The sequence below is a fragment of the Daldinia loculata genome (genome assembly GCF_022478755.1).
Source record: "Daldinia loculata strain CBS 113971 unplaced genomic scaffold F4817scaffold_98, whole genome shotgun sequence".
Lineage (NCBI taxonomy): Eukaryota > Fungi > Ascomycota > Sordariomycetes > Xylariales > Hypoxylaceae > Daldinia > Daldinia loculata.
Genome location: NW_026054952.1, coordinates 33012 through 46935, shown reverse-complemented (window position 1 = coordinate 46935; position 13924 = coordinate 33012). Strand labels below are relative to the sequence as shown.

The 13924-nt window shown below is 48.4% G+C and overlaps 3 protein-coding genes across 3 annotated transcripts; 1 reads left to right on the top strand and 2 right to left on the bottom strand.

The window, feature by feature from the left end:
- Positions 1-2617: 2617 nt before the first annotated feature.
- Positions 2618-7285, bottom strand: F4817DRAFT_309717 (uncharacterized protein). Its single transcript, XM_049299907.1, has 7 exons — positions 7182-7285; positions 4932-7129; positions 4571-4661; positions 3992-4317; positions 3488-3934; positions 3263-3431; positions 2618-3210 (listed from the first exon to the last, which is right to left on the bottom strand). The coding sequence occupies exons 2-7, from the start codon at positions 6995-6997 to the stop codon at positions 2845-2847; spliced, it is 3465 nt and encodes a 1154-aa protein (XP_049153867.1). The 5' UTR covers positions 6998-7129; positions 7182-7285; the 3' UTR covers positions 2618-2844.
- Positions 7286-8474: 1189 nt separating this feature from the next.
- Positions 8475-10015, bottom strand: F4817DRAFT_321106 (Creatinase/aminopeptidase; the record flags this gene model as incomplete). The annotated part of the gene is made up of 4 exons (XM_049301253.1): positions 8475-8704; positions 8755-9576; positions 9653-9838; positions 9994-10015. 4 exons carry the CDS (start codon positions 10013-10015, stop codon positions 8475-8477), a joined length of 1260 nt encoding a protein of 419 aa, XP_049153866.1.
- A 510-nt stretch (positions 10016-10525) lies between these two features.
- Positions 10526-13690, top strand: F4817DRAFT_353714 (SNF5-domain-containing protein). The gene is made up of 2 exons (XM_049305424.1): positions 10526-12772; positions 12925-13690. The coding sequence occupies exons 1-2, from the start codon at positions 10883-10885 to the stop codon at positions 13258-13260; spliced, it is 2226 nt and encodes a 741-aa protein (XP_049153865.1). The 5' UTR covers positions 10526-10882; the 3' UTR covers positions 13261-13690.
- The last annotated feature ends 234 nt before the right edge of the window (positions 13691-13924 follow it).

Sequence of the window (13924 nt, the reverse complement as noted above, 5' to 3'; positions counted from 1 at the left end):
TCTAAAAGGCTCTCCTGTTGCAACGGAAGACTTGCTCGCAATTGGCTTTCGCTTCGGCTTCTGTGACGACCCCATCCAAAGCAAGGGAGAGACACCAACTCCTGAGTGGCCAGAGGGACTAGCATCACTAAGCCGAGTAGATGGATAGGAAAAATATTTTAAGAGACGAATGATTTTTTATTTTTTTCCACTTTCATGTCGCCCATTCCGGGTTCGTTCTTTTCGTGATACTAGAGTTGTGAATGGCGGTGAGAGGAGGTGCTTTCTCCTTTAACTCTAACTGGAGGGTTGTTTGTCACCGCTCCGACTTGTGTGATTAGGCATTCGGAACGACGATCCTGGCATATCGTCGTATGACATACTCTTCGGTATCGTCTTGCGGGCACCGACAGCGCGATACAACGAACTCGCAAGATGACCGCCTTTTCTCTAGTGGTACTATTTTACTTTCTCTTTGATGCTTACGTAGTTTATTGTTTATTTTGCGCGTGTACTTAGGTATGATTAGTATCCACCACGATGTTTTAGTGAAGCCTCCTTGGGCTATAACTCGAAACTGCCGAGACTTATTGCATCATCGGCGGCACTTTTTTGCTCGGGCTTACTAGCTTAGCTGTCTGTATGTACCTAGGTAATAAATACATGTACTCACCTGCTAATTACTTGCATCCTACCTTGTCTTGTAATGTGTCCCATCTCTAAGTGAGCAAAGAGTAAAGAGTAAAGAGTAGAAGAGGATTGAAGGAAGTATAGGAGAAGCAACACCTATGTAACACTACCTACCTATCTTTCTCGCAAACCTGCCCCCCTGAAGTGGACAGGTTCTAATAAGTTGTGCTGTCTAATGGCCGCCGCCTAGATGGACTCTGATGCCCCTATAACTATAAGGCTACGTACGTACCTCCCACCGGCCTCCCGCCGCTGCTGCTCTTCGTGACTCGCGTAGGGTCTACGTAGGTACCTACCTAGCCTAACCTGACCTAACCTAACCTGGTATAAAGTTAGGATAGAGTTTAAGGGGGCGGGCGTGCTTGCTTATTGCTTGATAGGCTGTAGTTACGTGTGTCGTAGAAAGATGAACGAACACCTGGCGTGTGAGTTGCACGTATGTAGACACGTACATACCTACCTAGATATATGTATGTATGTATATACCTATATTTCGTACTTGGGTTAGGTAGTCAACCGTAAATTACTCCTTCATCCATCCATTTATACTATGCTATTCATTATGTATATACGCCCTGTCGAGCTGACGTGGCTACCCTACAGTGGGTCAGTCAAATCAGCAAAGACCTCTAGGTCATCTATCCCTTTCCGTCTATGTCTCTCTGGCTGACGTATGTGTAGTGTAGCCCGTCAAGTCGTAACATCCTATCCTATCCTACCTAACCTAGGTACTGTGTAGCGGCGATGATCCATGGATAATGGCTTGGGTAGTTAGTGTAGAGTCGACCTAACCAGCCATCTCGATTTGGGCCCAGCCCGCCGGGACTCGGGGTTACGGAACTCGGTGTAGATCCGGTTATATTTTTTTCTCTCTCTCTTAGTTGCGTACCTCGTTCGAGACAAGACGGCCTAGGTTACCTACTTGGAATAATAGATAAATAAATATCTAAGTACCGATCATACAGCCGGGTTAGTTAGTTAGTTAGCCAGCCACAATATATTCATACTACCAGCTTGTCTTGTCTTCAGTCTCTTTAGTAGCAGCGCTATACGTTAGATAGACCAGCCACTTATTAAAAACCAGTCAACGCAATAGAAGTCTGGGAACTACGGGGAGAAAAAAAAAATCTGCGTTTCCTACTACTAGTATACGAACAGGTGACTATAGTTACTAGGTGAAGCTAGCTCTCTAAGTGCAACGATCCAGTTTTCCCTCCCCTCACGTCAACGCCGATCCGCGATCCGCCTATCCACTCGCATGGGTTTTTGGCTTTCTCTTGCTTGCTCTTGCCTTTTTTTTTTTTTTTCGGGGGCCCGAGAAAAGGAGGGACGAGAAAATATTGTCGAGAGACCGGTCGGGCAAATGGAATAAAAACAAAAAAGCAAGAGAATTAGGTCAGCGAAGAGAAAAAATCCCTGGACCTGGTCCACACTCGCCGAGGTATTTCTTCTCCGGCTGCTTTCCTCTGGACTGGGCCAGCCTGCGAAGGTTGTGTCGAAAAGAAACCAAAATCTATGTTAACCGAGGGCTTGCAAATATGAACAGGGTGAATGAATCGGTCGAAAAGAATTCCCCAGCATCTCGAGAGCTTCGTGATTTGCCTGTTCCTACTAATGGCACTCCTCCCTGCCCTTGCCCGACTGCACGCGTATTCGGTCTCCCCGTCCTGAGTACAAATACACAAATTGAGGCCGGCGAAGACCATCTTCCAGTCTTCCATTATCGCCTTTGAGATGATGTTGAAGGTATGATGCACTGTGACCCGTGATCATGTCCAGAGTCGAAATAGGCCCCGTCTCAAACAGGGTTCCGGTGGATATAACATCCGTTTGCAAATGCATAGGAACTAGAAAAGCTCAGGTGGTGAAATCACCTCTCTTGCAAATTCGTTTCCAACGGCTTCCAAGGAAACCCGATAACTGAGAATCGCCATGTGATAATGCGAATGAAATTAATGCGATTTCCGTCAAATCATGTTGATGGAGTAAAGAAAATTAATACGATCTGATACCATGGATACGAAGCTTCGATATCTTTCATGCTCGGTTCGCAGGTATCGAAATCCATATGATTCCGTGGTCTAGGGCAGACAAGATTCTGCCACGACCATTTCAAAGGAAACGTAAAACATTGCAAAAGCAACAGCGTGCGCGGCGTACGGAGGGATGATATTTTTAGTCGATCTGCATTGTAGAATCATCGGCAGTGGGCTTGCGATCATGGTCGTCAGAGTCACGAGCGGCGTCTTTACTCGGAGTGCAGTTCTTATCATCTGCAACAACAGTCTTGTCGTCTTCGGGGCTCTCGTTTGAAAAGGGTATCTCGAGCTTCGTATCTTCGCATGATGCTTCATCCGCAGTACTTTCTGAACTATGCTGATTTCTGCCCTGCAGAGTCTGGCGGATAGCCTCTCTCATGGAATCCGCTTGAAGAAGCATAGCCTCAAGACTAGCAATGTCAACTGAGGACAGACCACCAGCGGCAATGCGTGTAGCATCCCCGGCTGCCATGAGGGAAAGAACACTAGGACTAGCTTGGGACTGTATATGTTATTAGCCTCACAATACGAACAAAGGATATAATTTGACTTACTATCATGGCTTCGTGTAATATACTGAGACCATCGTTAGGACCGCCAGCCAGCTGAGCAAGGTTCAATGCCGCTTGCTGCTCCTGAAGAGTCCGTGCTTTGGATTGAACTGCAGGAGCAGGGCTAGACGTACCAACCCGGATAGAGCTTTGTTGGCGGTTCTGGCGTATACTGTTTCATAGATTAGCATCTTGTTAGTTAAAAAAACGTGCCTTGAATTATCTTACCGGGAGATGAAATCCAGTTTGATGCCCTTTGCAGATAGTCGGTGGACCTGACCAAAGCCCTTGTGCCGTCGCCAAGCATCTGCATCATCTTCGCTGTCGTCGTTCTCGATCTCTATCCAACCGTCGTTGGCCATCCCTCTACTGTAGCTCTGCTCGATGACTGGCGCATTCTTGATCTTGCGGTGGCGATGTGCCGGTGCCAGTCTTTCAGGCAGCTCACTAAGCATGTCGTCAACGTGGCAAGGGCAGCGCCAGGTCCGAGGAACGGGCGGGACGGCCAAAGGCGGATCTAAGCATTCGAGATGCCAATTAAGCCCGCATACCGAGCAGGGAATAATGGGACGGTTATCCGATACTCCCTTCTGGCAATAATGACAAAGCACTGCGCCATCCGCGTTTCTGACCTTGAAGAAGTCAAAGGGCTCATCGACATTCTTCTTGCTCGTCCTAGAAGGGGGACGAATTAGCCGGGTAGACATAAGAAGCAGGGCAATTTAAACTTACTTGGGCTTAGGAGGGGCAATCTCTTCGTACTCGCCCTCAGGCCCCGTCCGAACACCCTCAAAAAGATCTCTGATGTCCTCGGGAAGACGAAACGCTCTAGGGTTCTTCCTGTCTAGGACGGTGAATAGGGAACGCAAGGGCCCATCATGCTCGCTGAAAGGTGGGCATTGGCGATGCTTGCATTCGTTGCAATACCATTCATCGGGCATGCGGCCTTCGTCCATCGGAGGATCTATGCATAGGAAGTGGAAGGAATAATTGCATCCATCACAGCAGACCAGTTCACCATTACCCCCGCAAGTATAGCAGGAGTCGTCATTTTCGTCCTAGCGGATCTCGTCAGCATGAATATGGGACACATGTCGCGGATAGTTGATGCAGCAGTTTCGGGTCCAAGCGGGAACCAAGAGGATCCAATCGCCACCGCTCCGAATTCGCGCGTTTGCAGTCCTAGGGCTAAGCCTCCCTTGGCCCGCCGCGGGATAAAGTCGCACAAACGCATGTAGTATATGGGACGAGGAGCGCGATTGTCTACGTCCGTAGAGATGGAGGTAATAAAAGGATGGAATTTTTGCTCACCTGGTTGTTCGGCGGTCCGTTGCCCACAGGGCTCTGCCGATCACCATTACTACGAGGAATTCCCGCAGAAGTGCCCTTCTTTTTCATCGGTCTATCACGTACAACAGGCGTTGGTTAGTGAATGCTCCCTTGCAACGTAGATATAGGCCTCGCGAGTAAAGTAAAGGATTCCACGTAGGAATTAAGTTTGGCCCGATATGAAATCATGTGGTGCCACATCGCCACTTGGCTGGGCCTTGCTTTGTGACAGCACACCTCATTCGGTCGGACCACGCTGTGATAATTAAAACAACACCGCGACGCAACACAACAAAATACAACGCAGCAATAGATTAGGGGGGGGTGAGGAAAGGGAACTCACGAATTCTTCACGCGCAGTCCTGCTCGGGGCTTCTTGTTGGAGCGAGGGTTGGAAGGCGTCGCGGCACGCGAGCCGCGGGCCGAGGACTGCGGCTCCAGATCGGCAGCTCTGAATGACAGCGCAGTAGGTGAGATGGAATCATCAAGATCGTCATGATGTCTCTTAGCCGCTCTGGCAGCTCGCGAGCTCAAAGCTGGCGTCCGAGATGAGCGGCTCTGTTCCGCTGCATGAGGAGGAGGCGGAGGCGGAGGCGGAATAGCCAGCTCGAAGGGTATAGCGTCAAAGTCAAGGGGCTTGCGGATGAAGCTATCTTCGCAGATGTCCTTGGTGGTACTGGTATTCTCCAACTTCTTGCTCAACTTTTTGCGAACAAGTAGATCAGAATCATCTACTTCTCCAAATCTGCTCGCAAACTTCAAGTTGGTAGATGCTTGTTGCTTGTTCTGATGGTGATGGGGCGGATGGGGGGAACCGTTAGCAGTAACAACAGCGGGCATACTCGAATCACGAGAGGGAGGGTGTGAACGGGTAGTGTTTTGTGAGGGCGGATGCTTGGGTGATGCACCATTCTTCTTTTTCGCGGCGGGTTTCTTCTGGTGGCTGCTGATTGGCTGGCTTGAGCCTGCCGGGATTTGCGCATTATTTGGCTCGGCAGCTATGGGACGCGCGACACCCAGGTTGTCATCCACCTGATCCATGTACTCTTCATAGTCATCGGGTACATCATCAGGAACTGAAGATAGAGATGACGAGCTGCTAACAGATCCTGATCGCTGTTTTCGCGACTTTGGTGACTTTCGTGGTGACTTTCGTGGTGACTTGGTTGGTGACTTGGTGCCTGTGAGACCTTTAAGACGGCTGATTCCATTTATTTTGAGTTGAATGGAATGGTTGCTGCCTTCGTTTGCCATGCCATCTTCATTTTGGTCAAGATCTTCATCAAGATCAAGCTTCACTTTCTTACTGACATGCTCATCGGGCGTGTCTTCAGGAAGAATGCTTAGATCCATTTTGACCAGTTCTGCATAAGGTGCAGGCTTCGGCTTGTGAGGCGTAAAGCGGCTACCCGTCGACGGAGGCACAAAATAGTAACAGCCTTTGTTATCCTTTTTACCGTCCTTTTTCTTGTCGGATACAAGCCTGTTAAACTCTTTGATTGTATCTATGTCTGCTCGTTGATGATAAATATCTTCAATCATAGACACAAAGTGAGGGTCAGATGAATTTTCATCGTAAAGTAGACGAAGTGCCCAGGCTGTGGGGTAGCGATAATGCCTAAGAGCCTCGTCTACCGCAGCCTCGACAACTTTATCTGCAAATTCTTTGTCGGGTTCACGATGATTTAGAATAGAAGTAGGAGGATGAAAATGAGGAGATGAGATTGTGGGTGTAGTTGTTGTTATGGTTGCGCGGTGAATGTGAATAGGTGAAGAATCAGCTGGTGTAGGGCTGGTTCGTGCACTTCGTCGCCTAGAAGAATGTCTTCTTGCTGCGTTGCTCGGGGTGACTTGGTTGACTTGGTCGATTTCGTCGATTTCGTCGACTTGGTTGCCCTGGTTGCCCTGGTTGGAAGTTGGTCGCACCTTTGATTTTTTAGGCACATAATCTTCATCTTCTCCATCGTCCATAATTGAAATTGGAAGGAGAGGCTGGGATAATGGCGATAATGGTGCCGCATCCACTGCATCCACCGCGTCCACCATATCCACCTCAGCACCCGCCTCTTCGGCCGATTCTTCTCTTCTGCTCGGTACCCTCTCCGTAACTGTCGGGGTAACGTATGGTTTCTTTAAAACAATCCGTGTCTTCACCGGAGGAGTTGGCAATGCCTCTCCATTTACAGGTAATTTCTTATGCATAGCTGCCTTTGGTAATGTACCCAGAGGAGCCATGTTTTCCACCACTCCGCCTCTAATTAGTCCTGCCTCCTGGAAGCTGGCTTTGTTCTGCACTGGTGGTTCGAGCCACCTTTGCATGAATGTTCTTTGACCATTATAACCGGAAGGCGAGCTCGAATGTAACGGACTGGAGAACCGCGAACGGATGGGTTTGTGGTTGGAAGCCATTTTTGCCTCCTTCTCTCGCGTTTTTTTTCTCTCTCGACTGATTTTAGGGGAGGGGGGTTGTAACACCCCTTTTGCCTGGACCTCGTTGCGCTCAGCACTGCGCGACACAGTATTGAATTAATTGTACAGTAACTATAAAAGTATTAGACTCATACTCTTTAGATGTTGATAAATTCGCACTCACATTTATTTCACGCTGGATCTAACGGCAAGGGGATCACGTCGCGCTTTTTTGATGATGGTGTTTGTCCTACGCGGTAGGGCGAAGGGAGGGTTATGCGAGATTCCAGAGCTCCAAAATTCGGAGTGGACGGTGGCCCGCCACGACCAGCACGACCAGGGGCAATAACATACGCTACCCGGGGGCAATGCTATTGTACTGTACACCCCCCCTAAACCCGCCTGACCCTACTGTGCTTAATGCTTAATGTTTAACGCTTACTATTATCTCTCCAGTTCCTTCTACTTCTTCATAAATCCCTATATTGATAAATCCCTATATTAAATCATTTATTACCAAGAGCAATTCTATACTCTCTGTAGCTTTATTTCTTTTTTCACTATATGTTTTTTTCCCCGCTCTTCTTTCTATATTTTAACCTCGAAATTTCAGTTTCAAATTTTTTTTACTTCTAGTTTTCCTACCCTTGCTTTCTTCTTACTCCCCCTGAATTCACCATATCCTTCACTTTTAAGAAAATAAGTAGGAAAGTTCTCCCGTCCGATTTAATCACTACTACTCATCACATGCCCCTTTTTAAAGAACACCTCAAGATTTCCACCTCCAACTGTTTTCTCCCCACCTGTCCTGCTGCATCTATCCCATTCTCTATTTTTTTCTTGCCTTGAAGATGATCACGCCACCCCGGGATTCTGACTCACATACGGTATCAGAAGGTACCCATCTAGGCGAGAATAACACTCTCTTACTCCCGAGCCTAGAGGTCTGCCTTCTTAAATCTGCCGCGGCACCCAAGCGCAATAATCACTATCAACTTTGGCTCCTATTTCTCATTAGTGCTCATTATACTACCTAGGCATTACGTAGTCAAAGGCAGATGTAGTCAGCGTAGGATCGGTGCGTCAAGCTTTCTCAAGCATTAGAAAGACTCCTAGTTAGGGTAATTCCACATATGTGACGCGTATCTCGACATATCTCAGCTCAAATATTCTTCTCTTTTTGATTCTTTTTTTTTTCCCTCTACGGGGACTAATAACACATAAGCTGAGTCCTATGTAAACAGTTTCCCTTGGACTGCGTGGAGTCCACTATGCACTTTTCTGCACCAGGCCGCCCTGTGTGGCTCGAAGCAACACGCCAGAATGCCGAACTGGATAGGCACGCAAGTCATATCGAATCGATAAACGAAGCAATTCGGAGCCCACGCTACTCGCCTGGCGTAGTATCACCTGTGGTCAAGGTACTGCCGGTTCGTTTAATACGTGCCGCCGGAAGAGTCTGCGCTATAGACAAAGCCTACTCTTCGCTCTCATCCTCACTCTCCTCGGCTTCTCCATCCTTCGCCTTAGCGGCCTTCTTTGCGGGCTTCTTCTTCTTCTTGTTCTTGCTCTTTCCCTTATTCTTGCTCAGGGGCTGCTCTAAGATCTTGAGAATCTCCTCATCGGTAATCTTCTTATCTGTCTGGAACTTGCTTAGATCTGGTGCGGGCGGCGCACCGAGTTTCGTAATACCATTTTTAGTAATGGCTTCCTTATCATTAGTAATAAGAAGGTTAAGAAAGACTTTTTGGACATACCGAGCGTGGTTAATAATCGGGCCACAGGGGCGCCATCCTTGTCACCAACCAACTCATACTGTCGTAGCACGCCTTGACGGACGCCTTCGTACACTCCGACCTTGTACTTGGTATCTCCACCTTCCTCCTCGAGTTGTCTCAAGCTGAAAGGGAAGTGACCGAATTTGCTCTGGATAATAGACAACGTCTTGCGCGCGGTCTGCGACTTCAGGATGTATGTATTGTTCGTGCGGCGGAGTAGCGTTGCCCGCTGGTCAATCGTTTTGACTTTGCCAGAACCCAAACTCATGCCCATCTCCACACCCCATACCTCGCCTATTTCAGGGAAGCCCTCTCCCTTAGTACCTTCTGCGGGAGCGATCACAATCTTCTTCTTGCCTTCAATATCATTGCGATCAAATAGCCAGGAGGTTGTGCTCTCTACCAGGTTGCACTCGTAACTCTTGGCAACCTTGTCTAAGAGAGAGGTAATCTTGGTCTGAGTAGGGGGTTTCGCTGCAGCAGCTTTCGCTTTCTCCTCGTCGCTTCCGGCCGTTAATAATCCAGGGGGGACCAAGAGACGTAGGAGGAGCTCATTGGCGTAATACGTGGCGAGTATTAAGTCGGCAGAGCGACCGGTGATGACATCTTCCGCTCCCTCCTTCGGCGGAACGATAATTGTGTCGCAGACAATGGAACCAAATCCGTCTATCTGCGCACCGAGCTGGATCTTTACAGGTTCACCTGCCTGGAGTTCGACATTCGCTTCGGCGGTGTCGGATGCTAAGGGAGTATAGGGTGTCACGTATGAAGCCGGAGAGACAGTCGTGGGGTGGGAAAAGCCTACACACGTATGACATAAGCAAATATTTGAGTGCACGGAGGGTCTGTGTAGTATCTGACGGCCTTAGGCACTTACCCTTAAGCTTAGTTGTGCGGTAGACCTTAGCAACCTCTTCTTCAATGAGCTTGTCTCCTTTCTGACAGATAGTGACAACCTTCTCGCCCGCAACACATAACTTGGATACGGCAGCAAGAACTTTCTCCGATATGGTGGCTGCGACCCTATACTTGGTGAGGGTGTCTGGGTTTGCCAGCGAGTAGTCTATGAGGTACATAAATTAGCTATTACTCGAGTTTACCGAGTCGCGTGAGGTCCAACATAATACCCCGAGGAAGATTCGGACAGAACCGATGGCGGGGTATTTCACACGAAGCTCTTAAGAGAAGAAGGGGAAATATAGAGATTGATGAACGAACCGGTATCCTTTTCGTCGGACATATTTACCACCTAGCCAATTGTGCTGTCTGTTACTGGTTGGGAAGGAATTGGGTTGGCTTCTAGTTTATGGTAATAAGGTGAAGCTTGAGGTAGTAAGAGCTTGAGGTAGTAAGAAGTGGGAATAGGTAAGGCAGGTTAAAGGTATTTTGGTATTTTCGTTAAATGCGGGGCTTTGTGCGAGTGCGAGTAATAAGAGAGAGAGGGGCAGCACCTTTGGGCTGGTGACGTTCTTTACTCTGCATTTAGTTCAGGGCTGCAGGTCCGTGTGCCCGGACCGCCATTAGGCTTGTTGCGACGGAAGGCGGAAATCGAGTTATGATAATACTCTTTAATTGAATTTATTGTATGAAATAGAAGAGATTATGTATTTATCAGTATATTATGCTGCTTATGTTACAACCTAACGCACGGACGTTAGCCTAGCACTAGCACCTAGACAGTTTTTAGTAAGGTACTTGTGATTTGGCTGCAGAGAGTGCAAAAATAAATGTTCCTTTAACTCATTCGGTCGCGGTTCGTCGCGTGTCCAGCCTTCTTCCGTTGCGGTCGCTTCATCAGCCACTGTCGAGACGTTCTGCTCTCCTAAAAAGTTGAGCGCCTATTAAATAATTCATCGAGACAGCACAACAACAACATCACAACCACAGCGCTCAATCGATGACCTTCCTGAAAATTCCCGATACCGTCCCCGAGTCCCCGTGCACTATAGCGCCAATTTGCAATTACATTCGTCGTCTACAATACAAGACCAGGTTAGACAGGACAGTAGGAGAACAGTGAGAGAGGATCGACAAATTGAAACCGCTCCTCTATCACCGTCAAGTTTCGCCTGGGATATCTCACTCTATGTGATATTTTAAACCAGTTATGGCAACTCAACAGGATGCAGAGCCGGCTCTAACAAGCGCTGCCGGTTCTGCTGCCGGCGCGGTCTCTTTATCCAAACCAGATCGTTCTTCTACCTCTACCCCTAAAAATAGATCAGATGCGCTGGACGATTCACACACCGGCGCTCATTTGGGTCGCGACAAAGATACCTTCAAACAAATACTGATAGGACAGGCTATTGCTCGAGACCACATACACTCTGCTGCTATGGTTAGCGACAAAGATCGGCAAAACGAGCATAACAAATACCAATTTAAAATGATCAACGACTATAAGCTTTTACGAAACGAATATAGAGCATGGTTTACACCCAGTAGACTTTTCGGAGAGGGCTACAGTGGTTATGGTAATGGGAGAACAGAGATCGGACAACAGTCGCGATTGATGTATCCAGCTCAGAAACTCAGGCCGGGTAAGCGACAAGCGCCGCCTCTGAAATGGAAGAGGAAGGATATGAAGCAGCAGGCCGAGCAACATGAAGAGTTAGTTCCCGTCCGGCTAGATGTAGATTGGGACAAGATCAAGTTGCGCGACACCTTCACATGGAATCTCCACGAGAGAATTGTCGGTGCTGATCTATTCGCGGCGCATTTAGTAGAAGATATGGGACTCAAGGCGCCTGCCGCTCAGCCCGTATTTGAGCAGGTTGTGCAGCAGATGCACGAGCAGCTCAACGACTTTTACCCCTTTGTATTCTCCGATGAAGATGCGTTAGACCCCGAGTTACCTTACTCGGCTTGGAAGAATGACGAGATGAGAATATTAGTCAAGCTTAACATCACCATCGGGCAGCATACCTTAGTAGACCAGTTCGAATGGGAGATCAATAACCCTCTCAACTCGCCCGAGGAATTTGCGGCGAGCATGGCCAAGGACCTTGCACTCTCCGGAGAGTTCACCACAGCCATTGCTCACTGTATCCGAGAGCAGACGCAGCTTTTCACGCGGAGCTTATACAGTATAGGACACCCATTTGACGGCAGACCAATTGAGGACCCGGATTTAATCATGGCCTTTCTCCCATCACCGCTGCCCTCCGTGTTTCGGCCGCAGCAGCAGGCTAAGGAATACGCTCCGTATCTATATGAGCTCAGCGAGGCGGACCTAGAACGGAACGAGATGGTATTCTCCCGAGAGCAAAGAAGACAAAAGAGATCCATAAATAGACGAGGAGGACCTACCCTACCAGATCTAAAGGAGAGACAGAGAACAATTCGGACTCTTGTTGTCTCTTCTACACTACCAGGTGCAGCAGAAAACGTAGAAGAGAGCAGACTTTATAAGCGAGTCGCGGGTGCGCCAGGCGCAAGCACAGGCAGGAGGAGAGGACCGGGAGCACGTGACGGCGATATATCAGATTCCGATGAAAGTGACGATTCGGGTCCTGATTCTCCTGCCGCTTCACAGTTAACCGGTACGGCGAGAACGAGAGGTATGAGAGGTGCTGCAACTGCTGCACAGCAGCGGATGGCGAACCTCGGCCGGTCCGAAACCCCCGAAGCTACGATACATCACCATGAAACCCGGACATCAAGAAGATTTGGGCGTGAATTAACTAGGGAAGACACCGAAGAACCCCAACAACTCCAGATAACGCTTAGGGTTATGAATAAAGAGAGATTACGGAAGATTTTATTACGCGATCCCAGATTGAAGCAAAGTACACCAGGCAGATCACAGACACCATCTCAATACCATGCCCGTGCCCATAGTGCCTCTGTATCGAATAGCATGCCTCCTCCTCCCTCTACTCCGAACGCCTCGACATCGGCAGCTATTGCGACAACCCCTTCCAACACTATACCACCAGGACAGATCGGCCGAGTTGAAGCCCCTGCATCGATAGCCGGGGCGCCTCCCCCAGTTCCCGTAAGACATTTTCCCCACCCATCCCAACACCCCAATCCCTCGATCTTCAGATTCTCCAGCAGTCGTTATGATCTGTAACCCCGATCTATGACTTAGCAGGGCCCCCCCCTTTTTTTATCTCATCTAGCGCTCATACTCACAACCTCTAACAGCCCCCTCCTCCCGCATGGCTCGTCACGGCGCTGGAGAAGTTCAAACAAGAACCGGCGTATGCAAATGACAGGTTTGAAGGAGTCATGCGGTATAGCTCGGTCGATTCCAACACGGGCGCGCCTGTCCCTCTACCTCAGCAGGGCGAGTCGATTCCCCCGCACGTGCGATTTTACTTCCTCCCGCGGATCCGGTGTCTCGATTGCCCGGGTAAGCTGTACACACCGGGACCAGACATATCAGCTTCGAACTTCGAGGTCCATCTTAAGAACAAGGTACATAAAGAGAAGGTCGAGCTCCGGCTGGCCTCGGAAGGCAAGGCGGGCGGAGTCGCGTGAATATAAACGATGCATGGCGTATGTAAAGAGATGAAATGTGAGCAGAAGAGTCTAGGAATGCAAAATCTTTATAAGACATGGTGTGGAGTTACGGATTGGAGAATATTATCCTTCCCAAATGGCCCCTTTAGATATGCGCCTCGGCCAGTTTGGTACTGGTTAGTTACTCCGGGGAGTTATTAAAATTTGCAACGGGGAAGCGCGGAGTTTGTATTAATACCAGCTCTCGGCGACGTATAATAAGCTTTCTCTTGATAGAGATGTCCCATGTTGAAAACAACTAGTTGTTTCGATAGTTAATTTAGCTAAAGATATGAGGTCGAGTAGGTTTGTTCGAGAACTTGTCTGATGGTTATATGAGATGATAGGTGTTTCTAAGTTACATTTGGGCAAGTTTATACTTTATTAACTATGTACTTTATAATCTATACAGTACATAGTATGTATATTGGGCTCGAGAAAGCTCCATTTACAATACATACAGACTAAGTTAGATGCATATGTAACTTAAGGGTTCAATGTTGTCACAGTCTACGAAGTACACAGTAATCATATAAATTTTAGCCCCCCCCTTAAACAGCCGGTTAAACCCAGTTTGGCTGAGAAGAGGCTTGGCACATGTGCTTAGGTAGTGGGTCACTTGGCCATCTCCTGCAGGGATCGA

Coding starts and splice junctions, on each gene's coding strand:
- F4817DRAFT_309717 (XM_049299907.1), bottom strand. CDS start 6,997: ATGGCTTCCAACCACAAACCCATCCGTTCGCGGTTCTCCAGTCCGTTA. Junction 4,662..4,931: donor GGACTGCGCGTGAAGAATTC/GTGAGTTCCCTT, acceptor TGTACGTGATAG/ACCGATGAAAAAGAAGGGCA. Junction 3,935..3,991: donor ATTGCCCCTCCTAAGCCCAA/GTAAGTTTAAAT, acceptor TCCCCCTTCTAG/GACGAGCAAGAAGAATGTCG.
- F4817DRAFT_353714 (XM_049305424.1), top strand. CDS start 10,883: ATGGCAACTCAACAGGATGCAGAGCCGGCTCTAACAAGCGCTGCCGGT. Junction 12,773..12,924: donor GGGCGCCTCCCCCAGTTCCC/GTAAGACATTTT, acceptor AACCTCTAACAG/CCCCCTCCTCCCGCATGGCT.